Source organism: Tympanuchus pallidicinctus, unplaced genomic scaffold, assembly GCF_026119805.1.
Source record: "Tympanuchus pallidicinctus isolate F22 unplaced genomic scaffold, pur_lepc_1.0 scaffold8, whole genome shotgun sequence".
Taxonomy (NCBI): Eukaryota; Metazoa; Chordata; class Aves; order Galliformes; family Phasianidae; genus Tympanuchus; species Tympanuchus pallidicinctus.
Window position 1 is genome coordinate 8225999 of NW_026294802.1, and position 26244 is coordinate 8252242.

Sequence of the window (26244 nt, forward strand, 5' to 3'; positions counted from 1 at the left end):
AAGGGACTGGACAAGAACATGGGAACTGGCTATCTTTATTCCCCATGTCACAGCTCATCTTGGTGGGAGGGCCAGGCCACACACAGCTCTGGCTCTCATAAGGAGGAATCATAGAATCATACAATGGTCTGGGTTGAAAAGGACCACAAAGATCTTTTAGTTTCAACCCCCATGCTGTGTTCAGGGTCACCAACCACCAGACCAGACTGCCCAGAGCCACATCCAGCCTGGCCTTGAATGCCAGGGAAAAAGGGATGGGGCATCTACAACCTCCCTGGGCAACCTGTTCCAGTGTGTCACCACTCTGTGTGGAAAAATTCCTCCTAGTGTCTAACCTAAACCACCCCTGTCTCCACTTAAGACCATTCCTCCTCGTCCTATCACTATCCAACCTCCGTAAACAGCCATTCCCTCTCCTTTTGACAAGCTCCCTTCAAGTACTGGAAGGCCTCAATGAGGTCTCCCCAGAGCCTTCTTTTCGCCAAGCTAAACAAGCCCAGTTCCCTCAACCTTTCTTCGCAGGAGAGGAGCTCCAGCCCTCTGCTCATCTCAGTGCCCTCCTTTGGACCTGCTCCAAGACTCCTTGTGTTTCCTGTACTGGGTTCCCCAGGCCTGGAATGCTCCAGTTGGGGCCTCCAGATGGGGCCTCACATCTTGTAGAGGTCTTGCTGAGTAGAGGGAGACAACCACCTCCCTCTCCCTGCTGGCCACCCCTTTTTATTGCAGCTCAGAACACAGTTGGCCTTCTGGGCTGCAAGCGCACACTGCTGGCTCACATCCTAAGTGCAGCACCCTGCACTTGGCCTTATTGAACCTCATTAGGTTTTCATGGGCCCACATCTCCAGCCTGTCCAGATCCCTCTGCATGGCTTCCCATCCCTCCAATGTATCGACTGCACTGCTCAGCTTGGTGTCATCTGCAAACTCCCTGAGGGTGCACTTGATGCCATCGTCTGTGTCATTGATGAAGATGTTGAAGAGCACTGGCCCCAAGACCGACCCCTGAGGGACACTGCTTGTGACCAGCCTCCACCCTGACATAGAACCATTGATCACAACATTTGGCTGCATCCAGCCAGCCAATTCCTAATCCATTGAAAAAAAATAGGAAAAAAACAATCCAAAAAGAGTGAGTGTGAGTGACTGAAATCAGTTTGACTTTGTTACCACGTTCTTCTCCTATGCGGCCATTCACTGAGGTTTTTTGTATTAATTTTCTACAAAATTATGTAGCTCATGTCATCAGCCCTCAGAAATAAACACCCTCCTAGCAATGGATGCAGAGGCAGCGCTTTCTCTTAGGTTAAAAATTCCCAGTAAAGTTCTGGAAGTCACACGTCTTCCATCAGTGGGTAAAGTCCAAACAATGACAACAGGGTGTTGTACCAAGGTCCACCAGTCTGTAATGGCAATCTCTTCTGGATCTGACTACATCTGGTGCCCGTGTTCACAGCAGCAACTAGAAAATCTGATCTCATTCAGCCTAGCAGCTGTGCTGGGGAATGGGCAGTCACTGCTCTGCCCAAAAGTACCTAAATGCCAGAATTCCTAATACCGAACCCGAACCTCTCCTGGCACAACTTGAGGCCATCACCTCCAGTCCTATCACTGTTAGCCAGCCCTCCCCCATCTCGCTACAAAAATCACTGTTCAGTGCAGTAAACAACAGACAATTTTGACACCTGCAGCGTTCATGGGATAACTTGTTTTTCTTGCTTTAAATATAAACCCAAGACAAAAAGTATAACACCCGGAAACTCCAAAAGGAATAGGTATTCTGTTTCAGGTAATGGTTTCAGGTAATCACCTTCTCAGTTACACTGCAATCACACGGAAAGGTGCAATAAGGATAAAATATGCACTTGTGCAGAAAATCCCCCCACTGTTTCACAAAGCAAACTTTTATCTGTTTGATAATGCATCCAACTATCTTGGCCTTTCTTGCTTCAAAACATCTTTTCTCTCAAACCTCTACAGAATAGGAATAAACTAATAAGATTGGAGTGAGGAAACAAAGGCGATGTCCATACACTGAGCCACTGTGAGACCAGCTGGAATGACAAGAACCACAAGTTACCCAGTCCTGAAGAGCCAGAGACATGAAACCACATGTATCCTGGACACACGCCTGTACCCACTCTTTCTTCTCTCAGCTCTAACTCCAGCTCCAAGTCTAAGCTGCTCTTAGAATGAAAAATACTGCTGACTGTTGGCAGCCAGTGTCCAATGCCACTACAGTTTCTTGGCAATTCAAGAGAAGAACAGAACAGAACAACTGCTTTGCCTGAGGATGTGTGTTCTGTCAACACAGCTGGAAGGTGACTCTCAAGGCTGACCACTGCAGTCTCATGGCCCATGAAAACTCCCCCGATGCACTTGCTGCTGGGAACCCTCAACAGTTCTTAAGCGGAGTTGAGTATTAGGAATCATAGAATCATAAAATGGCATGGGTTGGAAGGGAGCTTAAAACCCAAGCAGTTCCAACCCCCTGCCATAGGTAAGGCTGTGAACCAGCAGATCAGGCTGCCCAGGGCTCTGTCCAACCCAGCCTTGAATGCCTTCGTGGATGGGGCACCCACAACCTCTTTGGAGGGAAGCAAAACATTCCATGTCCAAAACATTCCATGTGTCATGTTGGGATTTTACATCCTCCAGGCTTGAAAAAATAGCCTGTCTTGATTAATACTATTCAGTTTGAAAAACTGGCAGTTCATGAATATTTAAAAAAGATCACGGTACATCAACACTGTGAATTCATCTCAAATGTATTGATTTCCCTCTTCTCTCTGTTCATTAAGTATTAGCATTACTACACGATCTGTTTTAGCAACCCATCTTGAGAAATACAGCACAGGAGGAGTCATTTTAAGTTTCCAGTGTGAAACGAGTCCATAGAAAGAAATAAATTGGCTGCCAGTGTGGAAACTACTGCACTTTTTTGTTTACACAGCTCAAAACCAATGCTTTTGTTAAGTGATGACGTGTGCAAACTTCTATAATCTCACATTGTCAAGACCTGGAGCAAATCAGATAATAGGAGGGTTCTTGTAGTAAAGCATGTAGAAAATTGCCTGCCTGCAATATCATCTGTCTATGAGCAGTTTTGCATTGTTTGTGCAATGAAGGGCAGCAGTCTTCTAAGAGAATTAATCATTGTGAAATGGTCAACCACAGCTTCAAACAACAGCTGAAACATGTTTTCCTTGTAGAGAAATAAGCCACAAAGACAAGTGGAGCAAAACACATGCAAGTTGAATATTAATAACCAATTTAATTCAAAAGAAGTGCATTGCTTCTTTTTAACCAAGCACTGGGCTGCTGATCTGATCAAATGCTGAGGATCAGGTACTTGGCAAATACATCAGTGGAGATATGCAGCTCAGGGTCCAGCCAACCAAGCTGATGAAGCATATGTGTTATTACTGGGACATTTAGGAAATTTCCATGTACAGCTCATCTTCTTCCAAGGTCTATGTCCCATTCTATATCATTGTATATAACCAACTCTGTGGGCAACCAATGGCAAGGAAATAGGGCCTGGTCTGATAAATGAAGAATCAATGCACTGGCTTTAGTCTTCTGCAGTGCCATCTATGATGTGCTTGAAGGAGAACGGGCAAAATTTGTATCCAGCTCCCACATAGAACTTGTTCTGGAACTCCACCCTGGGGAGGAAGCAGAGAGAGGCGTCAGGGCTACTTGGGGTGGACAGCATCTGCATCCAGATGAGAAGCCAAACCATAGTGCCTGTGGAAAAAAGGAGCCACGAGAGCTGGTGGCCTCCAAGACAAGAATACAGTCTCCTTCCAGAGCCAACTGGGAGACACAGGCGGCCCTGGAGAGCAACTCAGCACTCATTAGCTCTGACTTTCCTTAAGTCAGCCTGGAAATGCTCTTCAAGAGACCAGCTGGCAGGACCTTGTATGCCTGCTAAACTTCTTGCAGCTCTGAAAGCTGGATAACCACATGCTGCAGCTGGGTACTCTGGTGTGAAAGCAGCACAGTGCTGCCCAGCATACTTCTTACCCTCCCTGCACAATAAGGAGCAAATCCACCACAATTTGCTGTAGCAGCCACAGATCAGGCTCATGGAGTACACCAAGTTTTGGTGATGGTGGGGGAGAATTTGTTACCTCGGCCTTATTTTACATGTTATCATGCAGGTCAGTGTGGCCTAGGAGGCACTGCTCATTGACTGGGAAAAGCTGAAGGCTCCCATTTGCTATGTGTGCCTACCACCCTCACAGCCTCACAAGGATGGGTCACTCCACAGTGTAGCCTAGAAATGTAGCAGGCCACCTGTATCTTCCTTCCAGGCAAGACCTGCCACTCTGTTGGTCAAAGGTGTACAAACACATATGTATCAACGTGGCACAGTTGGTGCGGCCACCACTGTTCCTCCAACCCCATCCCTCCCAGGAAGAGCTTAGGGAAAAATCTCCAGAGCAGAGCAACCTACCAATGCAGGCGCAAGGCATGCAGAAAGGCTGACAAACCCTCCATGACGAGCAGGATGGCTACGGTCAGCACTGCAAAAGCAGCAAAGATGATGAAGACAACAATGAGGCCTACCCAGCTGCTGTTGTTTAACCCATTGTGCATTACCATCGTCCAGAGAACTTCTGACAATTCTGCGAAAGGAAATAGCGAGAAAACAGTTCTGAGAAACAGCCATGGACAGGCACAGCACTCAGTGTGCTCCACTTTTCCCATCTAGGTGAGCTGGCTTAAAATGTCAGCCCTGCTGAGAGTAGTTGTGCATGGCCTCCCCTTGATGAGAGGGGAAGGAAAATGCATGCAGGTTATTTTCCATTGCTTCTCTTCACTGTGTTGGAAGATAAGTGTGCTGCTTTGGCTTGGCTTTATGTCACCAAGACCACACAAGCACACTACCAGGTCCATTGTTACCCTGATACAATAAAGTAATCAACTTAATTTGCACATCTTTATCATGACGGCTGGGCTCTATGCAGAGCTTTATAGAACTGCTTGCTGCTAAATCCCAGTGAAAGTGATCGATTGACATAGTCAATACATTTGCAGATGAGATTTCAAGCTGTACTGATTGATGCCAGCAGACCAACAAGACACAGAGACAAGTAATTCCCATTTGTTCCCCAGACCATTTCTTCTGGAGTGTCACAGGGAAGTTATGGTGGGGTGGGATGGAGAAAATTGGTTGGTCTCACCCAAGCCAAGACAGGGTTAGGTTTTAAACGTTTAGGTAGCCTGCAGGCTTGTTAAAGATTTTTTTCCCTACACAATTGTAAATCAACATTCTCATTACTGGCATATCTGATGTGCTTGGCCATCAGGAGATCATATTCCTAACCTAGTTACTCCAGTTACCCAGGATAGATTCGGAACCAAGAAATTTTTGTCTTCTGATAGAGGCAAAGAAAGGACTTCGCCCAGCTCTTCTCCATCCAAATACTTCAGCCACCACTCCAGCCTTGTTTTCCATTTCATCAGTCATTGCATGACAGGTTCTCAGGCCATATCCAGACTACAAGTTCAAAAACCTGTTATTTTAGGTGACATGGTGAGGGATCTCTTTGTAACTGATGCCCTCAGGAAAAACAGTCCTTTCAATATCCCTTTACAAGGCTGCAAAGGAACACAATGATTTTCCAGGCAGATTTCTGACAACACTTATGACTGCCCTTGTCTCAGCTCTTGAGCTGGTTTATTTTATTTAGATACCTGTCCTCCATGTGAAATTTATGCATGTTAGCTTCCATTCAAATTCTACTACGTTTATTTCCGTGCCAAGAACTACTGCTCACTCCACCAATCCATGGTGTACCCCCTCCCTTCTGTTTTATCCTTCTATGTCTGTACCCAGCTCTTCAGGACAGGCACAACTCCTAGCCAGAGGTAGTATAGCAATATTAAAAAAAACATTTCACAAAAATTAGGGTAGTTGAAGTTCCAGCCAGAGGGAACTTCTAGTGTTTGGACATTTGTTTTTATCTTAAATTAAGGTAAGAGACACTGAAATGCAGTGTATTTTTCATGACATATGAGATTCCACTATATATTGCAGGGAAAAATCCTAGTGGAAATGGTAACATCCAAGAGTTTTTGAGCTGAAACTTTTTCTAAACTAAATCAAAATATCTTTTACAAGTTTTTGATATTCATCTGCATAGCCTGAGGCTACAGCAAGTGCCTCCCAGAATGTGCAGCTATAGTACCAATACTGCAATTACTTTTTTGGACAGGAGCACCCATTTGGGTTGCACCTCCTACACAGACACATGCCATGAGGGCTCTTCCAGCAGTAGAGTTAAGGAACAGCATGGGAAATGGGTCCTGGCTAGGAAATGCTGTCAGGAGGTCCCTGCTCCTGGGAATCACCACTAAAAAAACAGGCAAGTCCATCACAAAACACTTGGATTTATCTGAAGAAAAACACTCTGAGAGGCAAACACCTACAAGGAGGACTTTGATCTAATGGGGAAAATCTCAGCAATAATCAAACACCATGAGAAGCAACGATCAGCATGGAATTGCTGGTGAGGAAGCTAACAGGTTGTCACTCACGTGCATGGGCTAAGCTCAGCGCCCAGAGCCTCAGGTAGGACGCTGTGTTGGAAATGCAGCCAAGGCAATATTCAATGGTATGGATAGCTTGGTGGACAAATGTGTCTCCAAAGTTGAACTAGAACAACAGAAAACCAAACAATTTTTTTTCTTACTTCACTGTTTCCTGATTAACATTCCACCAAAGACTGTTCATGTTCCTCCATTTCCCTACTATGTCCTGAGCAACAAAAAGATGTTATCCAAAGGAAAAGACTGCACTGAAACATGTCAATTCTCTATGTCCTTTCCATACATTCTCCTTTGAAGAAATACAATTTTAGTGAAAAACAAACGTTCAGAAAACAGGTCATATCCCAGTTTCATAATTTCGAATCTGGAGTAAGGCGGGAACCCAATTGCTTCCAGTCTTTATGATTTCCACCAGAGGCAGAAATTCTTGTACAAAGTAGGCGTTTCCAGGCTATCTGCATTTTGGCATATGCCTCGTGGGAGATCTCACTGAATAAGCATATCTCTTAAGACTGTGAAGATTCCCTTGTCATTCAGACATATGCACACCCAATATTGTTGGTACTTCAAACTGTTACAAACACTTTTGTCACTTTTTTCAGTGTTGCTGCATATTGCAGAAGCCCTTGACAGTCTGTGCCAAAGAAAGATTTTTCTCCTTAGCCAACACTGCAGGCTGCCAACTTTTAAGTGCTTCTTTGCAATTTAAAAGAAGGAAAAATTGCTGACTCTTGAGAAAGCCTTGACCTTCTCTGGGTGCAATGTGGAAGTGAAATAACTCCCTGAGGAAATGAAAGCTCGAGGTTTGTAAGAATGCCTTCTCTCACCAGACAAAACATAAGGAAAAATTTAAAGGAATTTCTTCTATTAAAATTCAGAGCTTACTCTGTTTGGAAATACAAACTGTTGCAACAGAATGTCTTCGTAGCTTGTTAAAAAGACTCTGCAAAAACCTTCTGTTTGGCTTTGTGTCTTGTACTACTGCCTGAATAATTCCTTCTGTTCACATATTCTTACCTCTTCTTCATCATCCTCATGGGCACCACCACCATGGTCTGCTCGGGAAGCTTTCTTGGTGTGATTGGTCTCTGGGGCATCCACTTCATTTTCTCCCACAGTGTTTCCTGGGTGAGCTTGAGACTGAATCTTTCAGAAACAAAATGTAATGTGACTTTTGTACCATGCTACAGCAGACCATGGCACAGAACTTCATCACTAATCTCTTGACAGGTAACGTGTGAAGAACTATATCAACAGCAGTCCGTCATCATAGACTGCAAAAAATGAGTACTCCTACTGAATGGCTAGAAGCAGTAGTAAAAATTTCCCTTCTAGAGCATTTTTCAATGATCCTAAACAATTTAGAGCTAGTTTCTTGTGTCACAATGCACCTTTTTATTGTCACAAATCAAAGAACCGCCACTTCTGGTAAATGAGAAAATTGAGGCTTATTAAGGCTGATCATTTCAGTTATATAACATCAAAACAAAGACATCATCATCAAATGAAAGGGAAAAGGAGCCTGACAGGGACAGATGACTTAAGGAAGGTCGCAAAGATACTCAGATACTCACAGAAGTGCAGTGCAGATCTCTAGGTTCATTTTGAATCAATGAAAGCCTCATGTCAACCAATCTTCTCTCCATAATGATACAGAGCTCATCTAGAGGCCTAAACAACTTGATCTGAGCCTCATCTCAGAGATGATAGCATAACATAAGAATAGCCCTGCATTATATGCCTATAATAGTCCTATTATACAGCACAACAAAATACTGACTTCACAGCTTCTGTCAGGTTCTGCTTTGTCGTTCTTTATAGCTTCCAGTGGGTTTCATGGGCAAAGTCTCATGATAACACATTGTTTCTTACCACAGCAGTAATCTTTGTCACATCTGCTTTATCTTTGGATTATCTGAATGTCAGCAGAGAGAACAGACTGTTGCAAACTTATAAATCTGGGTAAATGTAAGATGTGATTAGACAGCTAACATATGAAAATCGGGAACAGAAATAGAGGGGCAGTATAGGAGGTGGGGAAAAGCTGTCAAATGTTTCCAGCATAAGAGCAGGATCTGGAGCTAGCCATGTCAAGCTTTCATTGAAATCCCAGAAGAATGACAAAACAAGGAATTACAGTGCAGAGGCAAGGCTGCAAAAGTCTCCCAGGGACCTGCCTTTCAGTTATAGGTCAGAAGTGACTGAGTTGGAAAGGTCACATAGCAAAACCGGTATCTCTTTCTTCCAATAGAAACATCTGTGCCCTATAAAAGGTACTCCAGGCACTACCTCCCACCATAAAGAGAAGTAAATCCTGACAGACAAGTAAAGTCCTGTTAGCGTAATAAAGGAGAGAATTAATGAGCAACCAGGAAACTGCAGCTGCTGCAATTACTACTAAAGAGCTGGGTGAACCTCAGAGCCCAAGGGAAGGAGGGTTTTGTTAATGGGAAGGCAGTCACTCAGGGATAAAGCATTTATGAAAAGCTTTTAAATAAAGCCTTTTCTGTAAGAAGTGTTGGTCTCTCAGAGACCAGGTTTGTCAAAGATGCCCTGTTCCTAAAGAGCAGCCAATCTGGTTTGTGAGCTAGGCATGCAGGCCTTTGCCCTCTTATTGGCTTTACTGGTCCTTCTAAAACTCCTCTAGTTTTGGATGTTACTTTTGGAAGATCTTGGCGTCGCTGTTCTCCCAATATTGCATAGCCTTCTGAACAAAATCTCCTGCATCCTATTTAGATGGCTCAGTCAAATGTCCATTCTCTAAAACACTGTTTGAAATTTCTAGAGAAAGTTTGAGATCAGAATAAAGCAAAATTAGTTCATTGCAAACAATTCTGGAGGTTTTCTGCCTCAGCTTTGCCTTTGCCACCCTGAACCCTCTTGCATGGCCCACATCTCTCACCATGCGTCGTGCTTTCTGGTGGTTGGCTCGGAGGATGAAAGGTTTAATTAGCAGCATCCAGGGAATAGCAATCAGAGCAAATATGACCAGAAAGCTCTGCACTTCTCTCTAAAAGAGCCAAAAATAGAAAAATAAAATGTCATTTTTACTTCCTTTAGCCAACTGAATTGATGGTAAAAAACTTGATACTATAAAATGTTTTTGTTTTACTTAATGAATACAATCCTCAAATTGGTTGACTCTCCTCTGCATATGATTATATGAAAATAAACGTATTTTGACTTCTTAAAACTCCAAGAAGTGCTGCCAGCTGGAGATGGTTGGAGACTTGGAGATGAAAAGCTTTTATGTTGAGAAGTGCAATTTGCCAAAACCCAATGTTACGTACTTGAACCTGGCTCTCCAATGGCCCAAGTGAATGTCCTAACCACTGGGTGAGGTAATGAGTCTGCCTTGCTCTGATCAAAGCAGAAATGCTGCTGTAAGGGCCAACCCATTCAAATCTTCCCCTGGAAAGCAGAGAATCCAGGATTTGCTTTCCATTTTCAACTCCAGAAGGGAATGAAATTCCTGTAATTTATCTTTGATAACACATTGCCCCCACCAGTACATCAGTAGAAGGTGTCCGTGTCGCAGTGTGCCACCCCTATTTCTGTCCCAATGTAAATGTTTGTACTCTAAAACCAAATCAACATGGCACAACACAAACCTACAACTTTTACATTTTTTTTAAAGATGGCTCAGCTCCCTGGTCACTTCATGGATGATTTTGTACAGTCTTTGCATTCTGACTATGCAAGGGAATTACGAAGAAAATGGGGGGTGAAGGGTAGGTATACGAGAAAAAATACAGTTTTCACAGAAAGCTTTAAATTGTTCCAGAGTAAAATGCTGCTTAATTATTTTTTTTGAAAGCTGGGAATACTCCTCTGCAGCCTTAAGGCAGTTATTAGGGACAGACCAGTTTTTTCTACAAGATCTGATTTGCCAGTAGCTCCATAACTGAGTTAAAGGTGAAGTGCCAAAACGTGTAACCGAATAGATGTAAATGTATGTGTGACTGGAGGCAGCATTTGCTTGCAGATTTTTCATTGATGCTGCTGATACAAATGCAAGCAACAAGAAAACTCCCTGTTTGGAGCACAAAGATATAACTTTAAAAGAAGTTTTCTCTCAGTGGAGGTTTTTTTTGACTTCTACGTGTGGGTAGTTTGCACCTGTGTGTGTGTGTGTGTGTGTGGTAGTGGTGGTGGGTGTTTTGTTTGTTGCTTTTTAAGTGAGCTCCCCAGAGAAGATACATTTGAAAAAAAAAATCCACTAATCCTCAGGTTACTTCTATTTTTTAGCTGAAAACACAGTTTTCAGATTTTCCAGAAAAGAAAAAAAGGAATACATCATCAAGAAAAGGAGACACTTGTTTCATCTCCAGGATGTATCAAAACTCAACGACAGTATTTCTGCAATAGTGAGCACTGACTGTCTATTCACCCTTTTTTTTTTGTTTTTCTCCCAAAGTATTTTAAGTTGTATCCTCATCCTAGCAAGATGACACTAACAGTGAGGTTTCTGCATCTCTGATAGCTCCACTCTCCTACCTGTCTACAGGGCCAAGAAGAATACCAGAAGAACAAACTTCTCCTATGCAACTGGCCCTTGTAGTTGAGGTTCTGAGTATTTTCCCCATTTTTATGCCCACCCTCCATACATCCACTGCAGATTCACAAGAAGCTGCAGTGGATTCAATCTTCTTGATGCATACCTGGTGCAGATATAGTGGAGCATTAGAAGCATCACTGTAATTAAACAGAAACATATTGATGAAGTGGATGAGAATGCTTGGTGCGCTCTGTGATGAGTGGACATCAAAATGACACCATTTGAAAATAATCATGAAGACAAGGTAGCCAAAAAGACATATAATAAAGATCATCTCTGGAATGAACTGCAGGATGATGTTGATGTATTTCTTGAAGTAGCTGGAAAGAATAAGAAAATATAGTTACGATTAATACAGTGACTATTAATATGAAGTTGCACCCAAGCATGACAAATTTGCTTGGTATGTATACTATTTAGTCTTTGGAAAATCACATTAAAAACATACTACTATTACTAGCCAAGAAGAACTCTTTAATGGCAGTTCATATGAATGAAAGTGAGTATTTAAATGCAAAAGCTTTTTGTACAGATTATCTTCAGGTTCTTGTGCTTTCCCATTAGTGCCTGAGCATCTCAAAAGATTAACACATTCAAATAAAAACCTATTTTCAAAAAAGAACCCAACAAATTTACAAAGCATTATAAGCTGAGGAAGGTCAGAAAACAAAGAGTAGAATCAATTCTGTGCAGTTCTCTCTCTCATCTTCAAATATCTCCCATTCTTTTGATGACTACAAACCTTCAACCTATGAAGAATCTCTCAAGGTAGTGGTTTCACTTCCTCCGCTCTACCTCCAATTCTCAGTTTTCTTGTAGAATACAGAGGGAGAGCAATAGACATGCACATACACATCCTAACCAAGGGCCCACTGAGTCAGGAGGAAGAGGTGTACACACAGCGTGCAAGGTATCACAATACTTTGGATTAAACCTAAAGAATTTGTCTTTCAAGACAGAAATTACCAAAAAGTGAAAGGTGTTGCATATTTTTAATGCAGCGCATTTTAATATTTCTGCAAAATCAAGATGAAGGGAGAAAGGGAAAAAGACAACTTGCTGAAGAGAATAATTACAGTGTAATGGTCATCCCATCCATCTGGCCTTTGGACTTCACACTCTATAACAGCAGTGGTTTGAATGTCACTACAAAGACTATGGGGGAAAGAGTGAAATTCAAATCAACAGATCGAGACACGAGGCTTTCTCTGAACGAGGGACACTAGTTTAGAGATGAGGACTTCTATGTGCAGCAGCAAGGGGCTTGGTGAAACAGACTTACATGTGGTTAAAGAGACTGAGTATCACCCCAAAAATCATATGCACAATCCCAATCACAACTGACATCTTCATTTTGTAGGAGTTCAGAAAAGTCAACTTGTTTGATGCAATGTTCCAGATCTTTGGGAAAAGGTGCAAAGAGACAGAAGAATAAGATTTTCAGGTTATTGCTCAATAATAGATTTGTGGAAGTCATTCCTTTAATTACATCAATTTACTCCTACCTATACTAGTAAGAAGACTAAGCAACAGAAATCTAGTTGTTCTTTATAATGCGTCTTATTCTGCCAAACTGCTAATCTAAAAGGTATAATGTATAATTTAACAGAGGAAATATCAGGGAGTTAAAATGATGTACTGACTTCATTTCATTCGTCCAGAAATTGATGCTAAGGCTGGTAACAGAACCTAGCCATTTTCAGTGTTATTCCTTGCTTCTCGGCTCAAACATCACCACCAGTGGGGGAGGAAAGACATGAGAAGATTTCTCCTGTTGCTAGAGAAATTTGTTCAACATTCACCAGAGAAATAATAAGAACAAAGCACGTTCTACCTTTTTTTTGAAAACAAAAATGAAGCTCTTTCCAACTCACTGGCCATGGAGACCAGATTATTGCCTGCCTCTCTGTTGTTCCTCCCCCACATTCATGATCCCAGACCCTCAAACAAGCAGCAACTAAGGTTAAAAAGGGACTAGCCATGATTAACCTAAATTAGGTATGTGTCTGGAGATGTACAGAAAATTCAGCTGTCTCTGACATGACTTCCTGAACTGCACTGCCTGCATACTGGGCTGAGCTTCAGAGCTGAGTTTGTGAAAAAGTTACAAGGTCAGTTCCTCCATAAAACATGGGAAGCCCACATTTCTTTGTGTGACCAACAGAAATGAGAGCACGTCCAGCAGAGCAGAGGTTAATTGGATAATATTAAGGTAGAAACAGGAAAGCCTGAGGTTACCAACTGCATTTTAGTATGTGGTAAAGAGAGAACAGGAAGAATACAAAAATAGGAGAAACAACCTGGCTTTCAAGGCCAGTTTGGATGGGACCCTGGGCAAACTAATCTGGTGGGTGGCAGCCCTTGGGGGGGGTGGAACTGGATGTGCTTTAATGCCCCTTCCAACCAAAGCCATTCTATGGTTCCACATCCTTGAATGCTACAGAAAAGCATCACTAGTGCTGCATAAATAGACAAAGAGAAAAAAGAGAAGAACATGGCTTCAGGAGACAGAGCAAGGAGCTACAGATGTACCTGATGTATAGAAACAAGAATGAAATACAAATTATCTTAGAGCAATTTAATTTAATTACTGGATCTATTCCAAATGGGTATGGATTTCCAGAGTAGACCCCTGGGACTGCTGGATCCAACTGCAGCACAGTGTTGTCGAGAAGCACTTCCTTACTACAAGAGAAAAGTGAAATAACTTTTGCAGCTTAATTTCACCATATAAACCAACAGTGTATTTACACGTGATGTGCTGAGAACTACCACACTACACCTCCTACCAGCTCCAATATTTCTCTGAACTGTTACCCTGAGTTTGTGTGCACATGTGTGCAGAATTGGGTCCTACACGATGACAGTCTTCCACCACCCTGATAATTCTCTATGAATAAGCCCTGGACATCAGTGTCTGAACAAGAAGGCTTGTTCCCAGGGGCTCCGCCTTTTCATTTCAATGGTGAGCTTATCTGTATGTATCAGACAAAACCTCTGATTCACTGTCACTGTCTTTCTTTTCAAGCTTGTGTGCTCCATTTGGTGTCTTTTCACTTATTTCCCACATTTAGCCACTTACTTCCATGTGTTATTTTTAAACATGGGGATAATGTGCCAGGAAGAGCCGAAGATGTTGAATGATTTGGAAAAGCAGTCATTGTAGATGAAGCCAGTATACATGGAAAATATGCCCATGAGCAGGATCAGGTAGCGCCCACTGAAAAAAGTGTTCCAGATCTGCAGGGGAAGAAGGCAGCAGTGGTAAACATACACCTGTTGGACACTCCTTTTATTAAATGAAACAATGAGCCTTCTCCCAGGCTGATAGGGTCCATCAGCTTGTTGGTACTTGCCTCATTAGTGCTCTTCTGGGCCAGAAGGCTGTCCTCGTTAATGACCATCCAGAGCGCAAAGCCCAGCATGACAGCACCATGACCACAGTCCCCGAACATCACCGCAAACAGGAAGGGGAAAGTGATGATAGTGTAAGGAGCTGCAGAAAGGAAAACATCAGAAGCTCAGCTCCTCCTAAACAAGAGGAACTCAGCAGAGAAGCAGCTCACCCCACTTAGCCGTTCCGCACAGCTGCTGTCCTTAAGAAATCCTTGATCTCTCCTCTACTCACCAGACAACCACATTTACTGCAGAACTAGTTTTGCCACTAGAAAGAGTTTTCAATTCCACCTTCAACGCAGTTTTAGCCTTCGTTCTGGCCCACCATTAAAAAAAAGGCATAATGTGCAGACAGTTGCATCCTTTGTAGCAGAAAAATGCACGTGAAGGTTAGTTTCATGTTTCTCAGTATTCTGGGCTTAAACAGACTGAGTTTATCCAATTTGCTTCAACAGACTCTCCTATCCTCATTCTCTGTGGTTTCCTTGGGATTCTCTACAGCTGTTGCACACTTTTCTCAGGTGCTTTTGGCTTCTTTGCCTCAACACAATAAGCTCAATTCATTTTCTTGCGAGCTTACTCTTTTCCTTAGGGCTGCTAACTCATCATTTGCTCTCCATCTTATATTTGCCCCATTCATTATTCCTACTGCAAGAAATCACTGGAGACTAAGGGGCCAAATTCTATACCTAAGAAAATCCATGCTTGCACACTAGGCAATACCACTTTTTGCCAGTGAAAAATACTGTCCACATTTCTCATTGCGTTTTAGCCTGGTGACAGAATTCAAAGATTTCATTTTGGCTTTGGCAAGGCTGGCACAGACTGCCAAGTGTTTCTCACCTGGGTTCATCTCCCTGTAGTTGCCCACACCGTACGCATCCACGATGTTCTGAAATCCAGCTGTGAACTTGTTAGTCCTGTTGAAGGTAGGTGGTGCCATCCTAGTGTGTATGGTTGTCAGGATAGGGGCGATGGTAGAGCCACTTCTCTCCTGCAAACTCAGTGACAAGGGTAAGCACAGTCAGGGTGGCTACCAGGGAAAAATTGGTCCTGCAGCACCGAAGCCTTTGTTTAGACACACACAAGCAGCAACATGAATGCTGGACTCAAGAGTGTTATATCTTAACCCTTTTTCTCATATCCAGATTTTCCCATTTTCGATGCTACTGATTTGTTCAGGGGAAGCTGTCAGCACTGCTGGCTCCTGTGGGTTGATCAGAAAACTACCAAGATTTAGCGCTGACCTTAAATTCCCTGAGGCCAAGCAATCAAGCAATAACCTCAACTTTAATTAAAGGACAGAAAAAAAATTAATTAAAAGACAATTAAAAAAAACCAACAAAACAACAACACAGAAAATGGAGTCCAGCATCACAGTAGCAGACAGAAGCCTGAACATATGCTCAACATATGAGCAACGTGGTTTGGGTGAGAGCATTTGTCTCTTACCATTCCCTGATGGAGAGCTCTTTTTATCCTGCCAGCATCAGCTACTGGGAACCAGATCTCTGCAATGACGCACTGCTGGGTGACGTCAATGTTACAGCAATTCAGGATGTGATAGATGGCCTTGATTTTCTTTACCTTGATCTCCCAGGACCACATGTTGGCTGCTGCCTCGTGCAGCAGTCGCTGGCGGTGGGACTCAGTTTGGGTTATCACCTGTAACACAGCACAGGCAGTGCTCAAGATGGGAAGCAGCAGGTAGTATGGTCTATCGCGTTGTAAACACTTACTGTGTTTAAATCCTCAATCCTTGTGTTCACTCCATCAAGCATTTCTCGGCGCTCAGTGGCAGACTCTGGACAGGGGTACACTGTGGCACGAAATCTAGCCAAGGGAAGAGAGACAACAGAAAAAACATTTGTCTCATTATCTCTCTCAGCTGCTACAAGGTACGTGGTATTACACAGCAGTGCTCAGCACTAACATCTCCCTAATAACCACAATAAGGATAGAATTATAGAATTGTCTGAGTTGGAAGGGACCATTACAGGTTATCTAGTCTGACTCCCCTGCAATGAACAGGGACAGCTGTTAGATCAGGTGCTCAGAGCCCCTCCAGCCTGACCTTGGGTGTTTCCAGGGACCATCCACCACCTCTCTGGGCAGTTCCAGTAAAAAACTCACACCTTAAATCCAGTCTAAATCTCCCCTCTTTTAGTTTGAAACCATTTCCCCTTGTCCTATCACAACAGACCTGCTAAAGAATCTGTTCTTACAGCCCTCCGGATACTGAAAGGATACCCTGCTTAAGTCCGGGGAAATTTCTTGGCCTACAAGGAGGCACAAAAATACAACCCAGGCAGAAGCAGCTCTGTAAACAGAGCAACCAACAGATGTCCCTCTTGCACTGAGGCTGGAACAATCCCGTGTCAGTGCCTTGCATTACCCTCCCGCAGTCACTGGGGGAAGGCAGCGCCAAACTGCTATTTCAGAGCAAGCAAACGCCCTAATGCATGCAGTCTGTGTGAGTAAATAACGTTGTGTGCGCAGGAGAAAACAAAAGAGGATGGCCATGCGGCTGGCTCTTGACTCCCGGTCTGACTGTATCGCCAGACAGCTTGTAAAGATAGGTGCTTCCATAAGCTTATTTCCAAGACTATATTGAGGAGATGCAGCTGGTTAGTTTAGCGTGGTATAATTAGGACAGATGTGGGCTCCCTTTGTGTGAGTGAGGTCTTGTCTGCATGCAGGTGTTGTGTACTACTTTACCTATGGTATGCAACATGAACACCCCTAGTACATTAATGTAAGAGCACTGCAGTCCTGCAGTGGGGCTGTGCTGAGGGAGGGTCACAAAAGGCAGCCTTTGTGCAAGTATGGCAAATGGAAAGAGATAGAACAGGATCATTGGGGTTATGTCTGTTAAGGAGAGAAAAACATGCTCTCTGTACAGAGATGCATCACTTCTGGCTTCATCTGATAACAGAATACATCACCACCTGCTCTCCGAGGTCAGTTCCAGCACACACACAAGTGAGGATAGTAGCAAATTGAACAAAAAGCAAAGCAGTTTCCTAGAGATCACCCGAGCTGTGTGCAATGGCAGCACACACTCTTTTGCTCAACTTCCAGGACTGAAGCTCTGCTCACCCAACACCTGGCACTCCCTTCCAAAGGTTACTCACCCTACTAATTATGCCCATCTTTTCATTCTTCACAGCTCTTAGTTCATCTTTAATAAGGATTTTTAATCAAACTTGAAAGCTTATTCCTCTGTGCTGTGGAGTTCCCCCATTCCCAATAATGTTACTGCAGCAGCGTTGCTTTGATCTTTTAACAGCCATTTTGCATACCGAGTATCAGGTTTGCCCTAATGGCACAGACATCTCTGAAAGCTCCTGGAGAATTCAGCAGGGAATCCTTACACTGATAAATCCAGTTTAGTATTCACACGAGCACTGAGGCAGCTGCAAGAAAAGGAGGAAAAGAAAATTTCTTACATTTTCCTCCTCCCTGCTCCTCTAGACCTTCCACTAATAAATCTGTGCACGGACTTAATGCTCGTGAAATTGGCAGACTAATGTTACCAATTAGAGTCAAGCAGACACTACAGGCGTAACCTGAGGCACCACTGCTTTGCAAACAAATCTTAGCCTGCCTTTGCAGGAGGCTGGCGTCTATCAGTCCTATGATTTTTGCAGGGTGTTTACCTGTCATGAATGATGACTTAGTGCTAAGCAGAAACGTCCTGCAGAGGTCGGGATGACACAGCCTTCTGTTTTAGGTTTTATTAACCCTGCCTTAAAGATGAGCCAGACCAAAATGTCTCAACCTGTGTACCAGGCTGATGGTCATGGAGCAGAAATGGAGAGGCATGGGATAGATACAGTTAAAAAGCATAAACTCAGCAAGACATACAGGCATATTGGCAAGCAAAAAAAATTTGAAAAATAGGAAGAAAAGGCATAAAGGAGGATTTCAAGTGTAGCCTGATTAGCTGGCAATAAATGAAAACCTGCATGCTAGCACTGCAAAATGCATCCTGCGAATTTGTTTTCATAGAATCATAGAATCACAGAATATCCCAACTTGGAAGGGTCCCATAAGGATCATCGTGTCCAACCACTGACTCCACATGGCACCACCCAAAGATCAGACCCTGTGTCTGAGAGCATTGTCCCAGTGCTCCTTGAACTCCCGCAGCTCAGGGCTGTGCCCACTGCCCTGGGCAACCTGTTTCATGCCCACCACCCTCTGGTGCAGAACCTTTCTGTGACATCTAACCTGAACTTCCCCCATTTCCTTGATAGAACCTCCCTTGTCTTAGGGGTGCATGTTTCCTTTCAGTTACAAAAGCTGAGAGAAACTGGTTTAAGTTCCTTTCTGTGAAGCTACCACCACATCCACACCACCAGCTCATGACAGCAAGTTGGCATGTTGTGGCCAAGTTGTGCAAGGATCCGCCCCTGCTGGCAGCACCCTGCTGCGGAGCACCGTGCTTCCCATTTGGAAGATTCTGGGTACAATCAACAACAAAAATGCCGACAGGCATCGTACGGCCTGTTCTTAAAGACAACAGGCAGCAGACTGATCCTGCACAGTGGGGAAGGCAAAACTCCCTCCTTTTCTGAGGCTCTGGATCAGATAGGAGCAGCTGAGTCTCCCTGCGCTCTCTAGGCCTCTATGGCTGCTTTTCACAGAGAGACGCTCATCTGAGGAGGGCATGAGACTGATTTGGAGTGAAGTCAGTGCTCCTGACGTTTTGACTGAACCCAGGAGGCAAGGAGAGGCTTTCCTGAGGGAACAAGCTGGGCAAGAGCATTTGTTGGCTCCTTCCCCTTGAGCTTCTACAGGCTGTAGGCACTTGGCTGCCCTGCTAGGACTTGGGGCTATGCCTTGTATGGATTCAGTGACAGCTGACAGATCCCCTCATCAAATCTGATTTATGCTGCAACAAAGCCCATCACTCACCAGTGTTATGAAAGAGTAACAAAATATTCAACCTGAATTATCTTTTCAAGACGCTCAACCGGGTGGAAACAAGTCAAGCTGTATGAAACTTCCATTTCTCTTCTGGGCTCTGTCTCTGATTACATGGATATAGCCCAGAGGTCTTGGAAAGGGGGGGTAGAATAAACTACAGCATCATCTTTTCATGCTGAAAAGCAGGAAAGTTTGAGAACAGCCTGGGGATCAGCACGTTCTGAGTGCCTGGGCTGTGGGAACTGCTATGGCTCCTGGTTTTCAGAGTAAGGATGTTGAGTATTTCTTAAAAAGCAGTCCCCTTTAAGACGTCCCAAGTTAAGAACCTCACAATCAAAGCTCCTACTATCTGTCTCTAAGTCACCTTGGAAAATTTAGAATTTCAATTTCCAAGCGTCAAGCTGACATACATCTCTTCAGATTAGGAGCAGCAGAAGAGAGAAGCAGGATGGAGCTCCCTGGCTCCGCTGACAGCTCCCAGCCCTGCCAGCCCACGCCAACCAGCAAACACCTCCGTGAGAGTCCTGCCCAGCTGCTCGCCGGCTGCTTACCCATCACAAATCTTCTTGATTTTTTGTTTGAGCTGCTCTCCCTGATAGAAGATAATGAACACATTCTTTTTCACCTCTTCTCTCTGCAATGCAATTCAAGCAGAATTTAAAGCACTCGCGGCAAAGGATCAGGTGCAGAGAAGGTGCTGTTTCCCTAAGGCTGCCTCTTCAGTGTTAGTTCTTTTCCCTCAGCCCTAGTTTTCTAGCAGCAGATGCTGCTGCAGGGGACAGGCAAGGAGCAGAGGGGCAGGGACAGGAGATCTTGGGCACAGGGCTCGCCCTCAAGCCACAGGAGTTGACTCTCTATGGTCATAGCCCACTGTCCTGGTGGCTCCCATAACACAGCCACCCCTCTTAGGGCTCACCTTAGGCATGCAGTGCAGAGAAACCACCTCAGTGATGGCAAAAGTGGAAAGTGATAGCAAATAAACCTTTTCTCACTCTCAGGCTCTCCTGTCTTTCCTCTGCAGGCTGCCCTCAAGCACTGCAAGCACAGCCAGGGCTCTGCTTTGGTTTCTGCAGGCCAAAGGTATGCGCAGAGGCAGGGAGAAGCAGAAGCAAGCAGGTACCCACCGTCACAGGGTCCTCCAGGGGGGTATCCATCTCGGTGTATCTCAGATAGATGTTTCCCCTACAGGCTCGCCACAGCAGACGCTCAAAGGGTATCATTCTTTCCCTCTTTATAACCCCTGCAGTGAATCTGAACAGAGTTAAAAGATAGATAAATAAATTACAAGCCCATCCTGAGACTTCTGGGACCTGTAGCACATTCAGGTTTGCATTCTCTTTCTTTCCAGTCTGTGATAGCAGCGCAGTGTGGGTGGGAGGCCTGATCCAGAGGGGCTGTCACCAATACACACCCCAGCTTGGCAGCTGCAGCAGAAGGGGTGGTCCTCAGCTCCAGCAGGCCAGATGTGTCTTCACTGAAGAAATCATCTGGCAGATTGGTTTCTGCCTGGAAAACATCAGTTTTATAAACAAATCTAAGTTCGCCATTTGAAAGCTATTCTCATATCTTTCTCCTGACATGCTGTTGTTCTTTTTTTTCCCCACACAAAATCTTTCACAAAGATTCAGAGCAAAAGAAAAAAAGAAGTAAAACACATCTCAGAAATGAAAAGCAGAAATCCCATCTGAGAACCAAATTCTTGAGCCCCAGTGAATCACAGAGAGATGCAGACTCCAAAGCGACTGAAATATTTTTGCAAATGTGTGTAGGTTGCTCCAAAAGTAATACTCCTATTTTATTTTTTTGGCCCACAATATTAGAGGTGGGTGTTGATGGGATGGTAGTAGATGCTGAACCTTTCCACCAATATTCCATTACATTTTGTTGCTGTGTGACAGATGGCAGCAGAGGAGCATTCTGACAAAATGACATCTGACATAGAAACACCTATGAAGTAAAATAATGTCATCGAATTTCTCCAAGTGAAAAAAATGGCACCCACAGACATTTGCTGACCATTTATGGAGACCAAACAGTGGATGTGGACACAGTGAGGCTGTGTGTGCTGCATTTCAGCAGTGGTGGCAGTGACAGGAGGTCACCTCTGCTGGTACAGATTTTTACAAGTGCAGCACACATGCTCTTTGTCGTAGTCAGTGAAAATGTGCAGCTAATGCCTGTGTTGAAAAATAGTGTTTTGTAGCTGAGAATTTGCTCTATCAAATAATTTTAGTGTGCTCTTTGTATCTGTTTATTTCCATAGAAATAAACAGGAGGCATTACTTTCAGAGCAACCTACATATCTCACTGACTTGTGGTAAAGGTCACTCTGATTTGCTTAAAAGCCAAAAACAGCAACACAGAACATATCAAAGCATCCACATTTTTAGGAATCACCCACATCTCTATGGGAAGAGCAAAGAGATCTCTCACCTCAAAGAAGTCCTGAGTTTTCTTCAGCAGATGCTTGAGTTCCATCAGCTCAAGGAAGTTCTGCTTCAGAGTCTGCTGATTCTGGTTGGCTTCCAGCAGCTCAGCCTCAAGTTTCTCCAGCACTGTCTGTTTAGGAGCCAAGAGCATCCAGAAAAAACTCAGAAGCCACACAGTGTACCTTTACCAGGCTGATATTAAATCTTGAACAATAGTTTGTTGTTTCTGGTTGTTTTTTTTTTCTTTCTTTTTTTTTTTTTTTTTTTCCAAGAAGGGAATATAGAACTATTCATTGAGCCTTTTTAGTAAGCACCGAGTTTGCAGAAAGGTATTCAGGAGGGAGAGGAGAGGGGAATCTAATCCAGGTTTATAAATATCTGAGGTATGGGGGCCATAGTAGTGAGGCCAGTCTCTTTTCAGTGGTGAGTGGAGACAGGACAAGGGGAAACGGATACAAGCTGCAGCATAGGAAGTTCCGCACGAATGTGTGCAAGAACTTCTTTATGGTGAGGGTGATGGAGCACTGGAACAGGCTGCCCAGGGAGGTGGTGGTGTCTCCTTCTCTGGAGATGTTCAAGACCTGCCTGGATGCCGACCTGTGCGACCTGCTGTAGGGAACCTGCTTTGGCAGGGGGGTTGGACTCGATGATCTCTGGAGGTCCCTTCCAACCCCTACAATTCTGTGATTCTGTGATTATGATCAACACCTCATTTTCCCATTGCCACATTCCCTGTTGTATGCTTTGTCTTGTTCAGGCATTAAAGCCAGAATTCACCCTCTCAAAGCACAGGCAGGTAAATGGGTAGGTGTACCTCCATATCAATCATTTCCCGAGGCAGGGGAGCCTCCGGGTACTTCTCTAGTTTGACTATCTCCGCAACATCTTCCATTTCATTTTCCAGAAAACCTGCAAGGAGAGAACACATAAGTCTTGATACGGGGTCATTGCTGCTTCATCATCCTGCTCACCAGCTGCTGCTTAATGCACTATCAGGACCAAAGCATCACAATGCTGCTTGTGTGTTAAAGATTTTTCTGCAGGTTGAAGCACAGCACAGTGGTAGGAGATATGTTGCCTGGACTGAGCCTTCTGCCCAGCCTCAGATTATCACTGTGATTTTACACATGCTAATTATCCTCCTTTCAGTTTTGTTAACTGTTTTCAAAACAGGGGCAAAAATTTATAGCCCACGTGGCGGTGAAGTGTTAATTAGCTGATGCAGGAAAAACACTTTCAGGGTCTTGGATGAAACTACCACCATTTTGCCTCTAGTCCTGCTTCATGGTGTGTGAGCACTTAACACAGACATAAATCCCACACTGTCAGTTGCTGGAGGGCTGGCTGCCTTTGACAAGCATTTACTTACGCAGGATCCTCTCCAAGGATTCACACCTTCTCACTTCATTCACAAACTTTCTCTGGAAGCTGTTCACATTTGCATTCAGCTGAAGACAGGAGGGAAAAGAGGCCTGAGGGTGAAGGCTGAGCACCACCACACTCATTTTAAACATCAGCAGAGAACAAATGCCTTTGGTGCAAGAGGATGTCTTGCGGGCTCCTAATGGCAGGGCAATACCATGCTGTTTCTGTGTATTAGGGCATCGTGGCTTTACCAGTCTAGTGGGCTCTCATAGAGAGCCCCCCATTCTCTGCTGGTGGAAGGTGCTGTCTTAAAGGGTGTGCAGGGGGTTTGCTGTTCACTGGGTGGGGACTCAGAGATGGGTGCTATCTCATAGAATCAGAGAATCCTTAGGGTTGGAAAAGACCTCCAAGATCATCTAGCCCAAATGTCAACCCATCACCAGCATGGCTCTTGGCTTTCTGATCATCTGTGTGTGTTCCTGGTCTCCCCATGGGCTCTTTGTCTACTCTGCAGGGGTGAGATTCACCACGCATTTCCCCAAGTGCACATCCTGGAGAACACCTCTAGCCACCCAGCCTGCCTACCAGGTACCACTCACATCTCTGAACTGGACCAGGCCCAGGTCTCCCAGCTCAGCCACGCAGCAGTAGGCAGCCTCCACTTGCAGGAAGAGCTGCATCAGGCTCATTTCCTCGCTCCGAAAGACAGAAGCCATTTTGGCTGGCCTCCTCTTGCTCAAGTGTCCACAGGGACCTCAGCAGCTGTGTGGTCTTCCTCACCCGGGGAGGTACTGAAGGTGCTGAGTGCTGTGGGAACATTGGGATCACTGAATCATAGAATGGTTTGGATTGGAAGAGACCTCAAAGATCATCTAGTTGCAACCCCTCTGCCTCAGGTAGAGTTATCAACCAGGCACTAAGTCAGGTTACTCAGCACCCCACCCAGCCTGGCCTTGAACATCTCCAGGGATGGGGCATCCGCAGCTTCTCAGGGCTGGAGGCTAACACAGCGCTGCCCATCACATCCTTCACTAAGATTTCTTCTGCTGCTGAAAGCAGGAGACTCCTCAAGCACACAAGGCTGCATCCTACTAGCAGGGGAATGGATAACAGTGTTGTACGCAGCACAGAGGAGGGGAGACACCAGTCTTCTAAAGCAGATACCAATCAAATATTGGGCCTTGTTTTCTGCTGGCCCCAAAATGCTTCAGACTGCTGCACTTATGAAGGGTTCCGTTTCTCTTTGTCTTGCACAATGCAGAGCAAAAAAACTCTTTAGTGGCACCTCACAGTTATACTGCAATTAGAAAGATGCCAGATTGGTTTCTGTCATTGGCACTGGTGGTGTGAACACAGCATTACAAAAATGTCTGGAGCATGTTATATGGGAATGGGGAGGAGCATTTTATTTAAATTAAAACAAACTTTATGACTGAAAAAAACATTTTCTCCCCATAAGGGACTGTTTTCAAAATGAGAAAAATGACATATCATGCATTTCATATTAGTTCCTTTCTCCTATATGCTTCCCATTATTTACCTCAGGTAGCTTGAACATACATATTGCCTGTAGTCATTCTTGCACAAAATTAACTAATTTACTTGCACAAACACAGTAATTATTATTGCCCAAAGAAAAACATGAAAGTAGCTATATTTCATGCATGCATTTAATTTTGAGAATTCAGCAGCAAACATACATCTTTTAAATAGCAAACAGGAATCCATACATAACCTCACTTCCACCTCTTGACAGGGATGGAAAGCCAAGTCACCTCAACCTCTCTTTCAACCTTATTTTCTTACAGTTTTGTGGGGGTTTTAATTATGATTATTTTTTTTTTTAATAATGCAGGAAGGTCTCCTCTTAAATATGCTAAAAGCATTTTGTAGGGTGTTAGAGGCTGTTTAAGAGGAGCACAATAGCCACTAGTTTGTATTTGCTCAACTGCCCTGTGAGCTTTCCTTGTCTTACTCTATTCATTCATTCCATGATTTAAGATGCTGAAAATATGGCATACAAAACAAATAGTTAAAAGAAAACTTGCCTTGTGACAGCTCAGTGGGTCAAGTAAGTATATAACCATTGAAAATGTCTGGACATATTCAACAAAATGTAATTTTCACAGGAGAAAGACCCCAAAGCTGCACTTACACCTCACTTCTTTCTCAAAAAGGTCAAGAATTCCCTAGCTGTGATTTTCAAGATATTGAAAAGAACATCAAAACATCCCCCACCTTAACTCCTTTAGGCTGAAAAGCATGAAGAGAATATAATTTAAAGCAGTTTGTTGTTCTAAATGGCTGCTAACTTCCATTGAGAAAACGTTGAATCTTTAGAATTGAACTACCAAAACTCAAACAAATATCTGAAATGTTTTAGTTCAAGCTGCTTCTCCGCTGTGATCGGTCAGGGAAAGGTCCCAAGGCTCACCCCTTTTGATTTGGAATGAAAGAGGAATAAAAGCAAATAAGAAGAGAACGCTCTTTTCATCCAGAAAGCCTATTTCCTCCAATTTGAAGGATGGCAAGAGTGCTCTCCCTCCGCTCAGTGGGTGCAGGGAGCTTTCCAAAGAGCCGCTCTCAGATACGCCTGTCTCATCATTCCCCACCCCGACTGCTTTTTGCTTTGGCGAAATAACAGTTAACAGAAAGTCACTCACGTTTCCTTTGCTTTCTGTTTTCCAGCAGCGTTACGGGGCATGAACGCACTCCAGGCTGCCGGCTGGGTGGCTTGCAGGCGCTGCACTGTGCTCCTGTCCCCGTGTCCTGTGGATGGCTGTGGCAACTGAACTCAGCTGGGAGCAGCAGGTTGTTCCTGTTGAGCTCTGCGCTGGTCTGGACCAGAGAAAGGAAGGCTTCTCATGGCCAGGGGTGGCCCAGACCTGGTGCTTTCTGGCTGGGTCCCCACCTCCCCATGATGCTATGGTGTGTTGGGACTAACAACACACGGTGCCTGAAAATGAGCCAGAGCCTTTGAAACCTGCTGCACGCAGGGATCTACAG

The 26244-nt window shown here is 44.1% G+C and overlaps 1 protein-coding gene across 2 annotated transcripts; it reads right to left on the bottom strand.

The window, feature by feature from the left end:
• Positions 1 to 3251: 3251 nt before the first annotated feature.
• On the bottom strand, positions 3252 to 26244 carry ATP6V0A4 (ATPase H+ transporting V0 subunit a4). 2 transcript variants are annotated; one of them, XM_052668862.1, is made up of 21 exons: positions 25902 to 26244; positions 23838 to 24045; positions 23243 to 23321; positions 22688 to 22782; positions 21878 to 22003; positions 20856 to 20950; positions 20569 to 20695; positions 19996 to 20078; positions 16252 to 16345; positions 15965 to 16177; positions 15356 to 15506; positions 14473 to 14612; positions 14199 to 14356; positions 13708 to 13801; positions 12399 to 12517; positions 11220 to 11436; positions 9461 to 9568; positions 7576 to 7704; positions 6547 to 6664; positions 4460 to 4529; positions 3252 to 3665 (listed from the first exon to the last, which is right to left on the bottom strand). In XM_052668862.1, the coding sequence occupies exons 2-21, from the start codon at positions 23952 to 23954 to the stop codon at positions 3572 to 3574; spliced, it is 2427 nt and encodes an 808-aa protein (XP_052524822.1). In that variant the 5' UTR covers positions 23955 to 24045; positions 25902 to 26244; the 3' UTR covers positions 3252 to 3571. The 2 variants fall into 2 exon arrangements, with proteins under 2 accessions (XP_052524822.1, XP_052524821.1); XM_052668861.1 differs by having other exon boundaries at positions 4460 to 4631; positions 25902 to 26243.

Excerpts from the sequence above, each read along its gene's own strand:
- ATP6V0A4 (XM_052668861.1), bottom strand. The coding sequence starts at position 23,954 with ATGGCTTCTGTCTTTCGGAGCGAGGAAATGAGCCTGATGCAGCTCTTC. Across the intron at positions 22,783-23,242 it reads ATCCTTGGAGAGGATCCTGC|GTTTTCTGGAAAATGAAATG; the intron begins GTAAGTAAATGC and ends CTCTCCTTGCAG. Across the intron at positions 22,004-22,687 it reads GGGAAATGATTGATATGGAG|ACAGTGCTGGAGAAACTTGA; the intron begins GTACACCTACCC and ends GCTCCTAAACAG.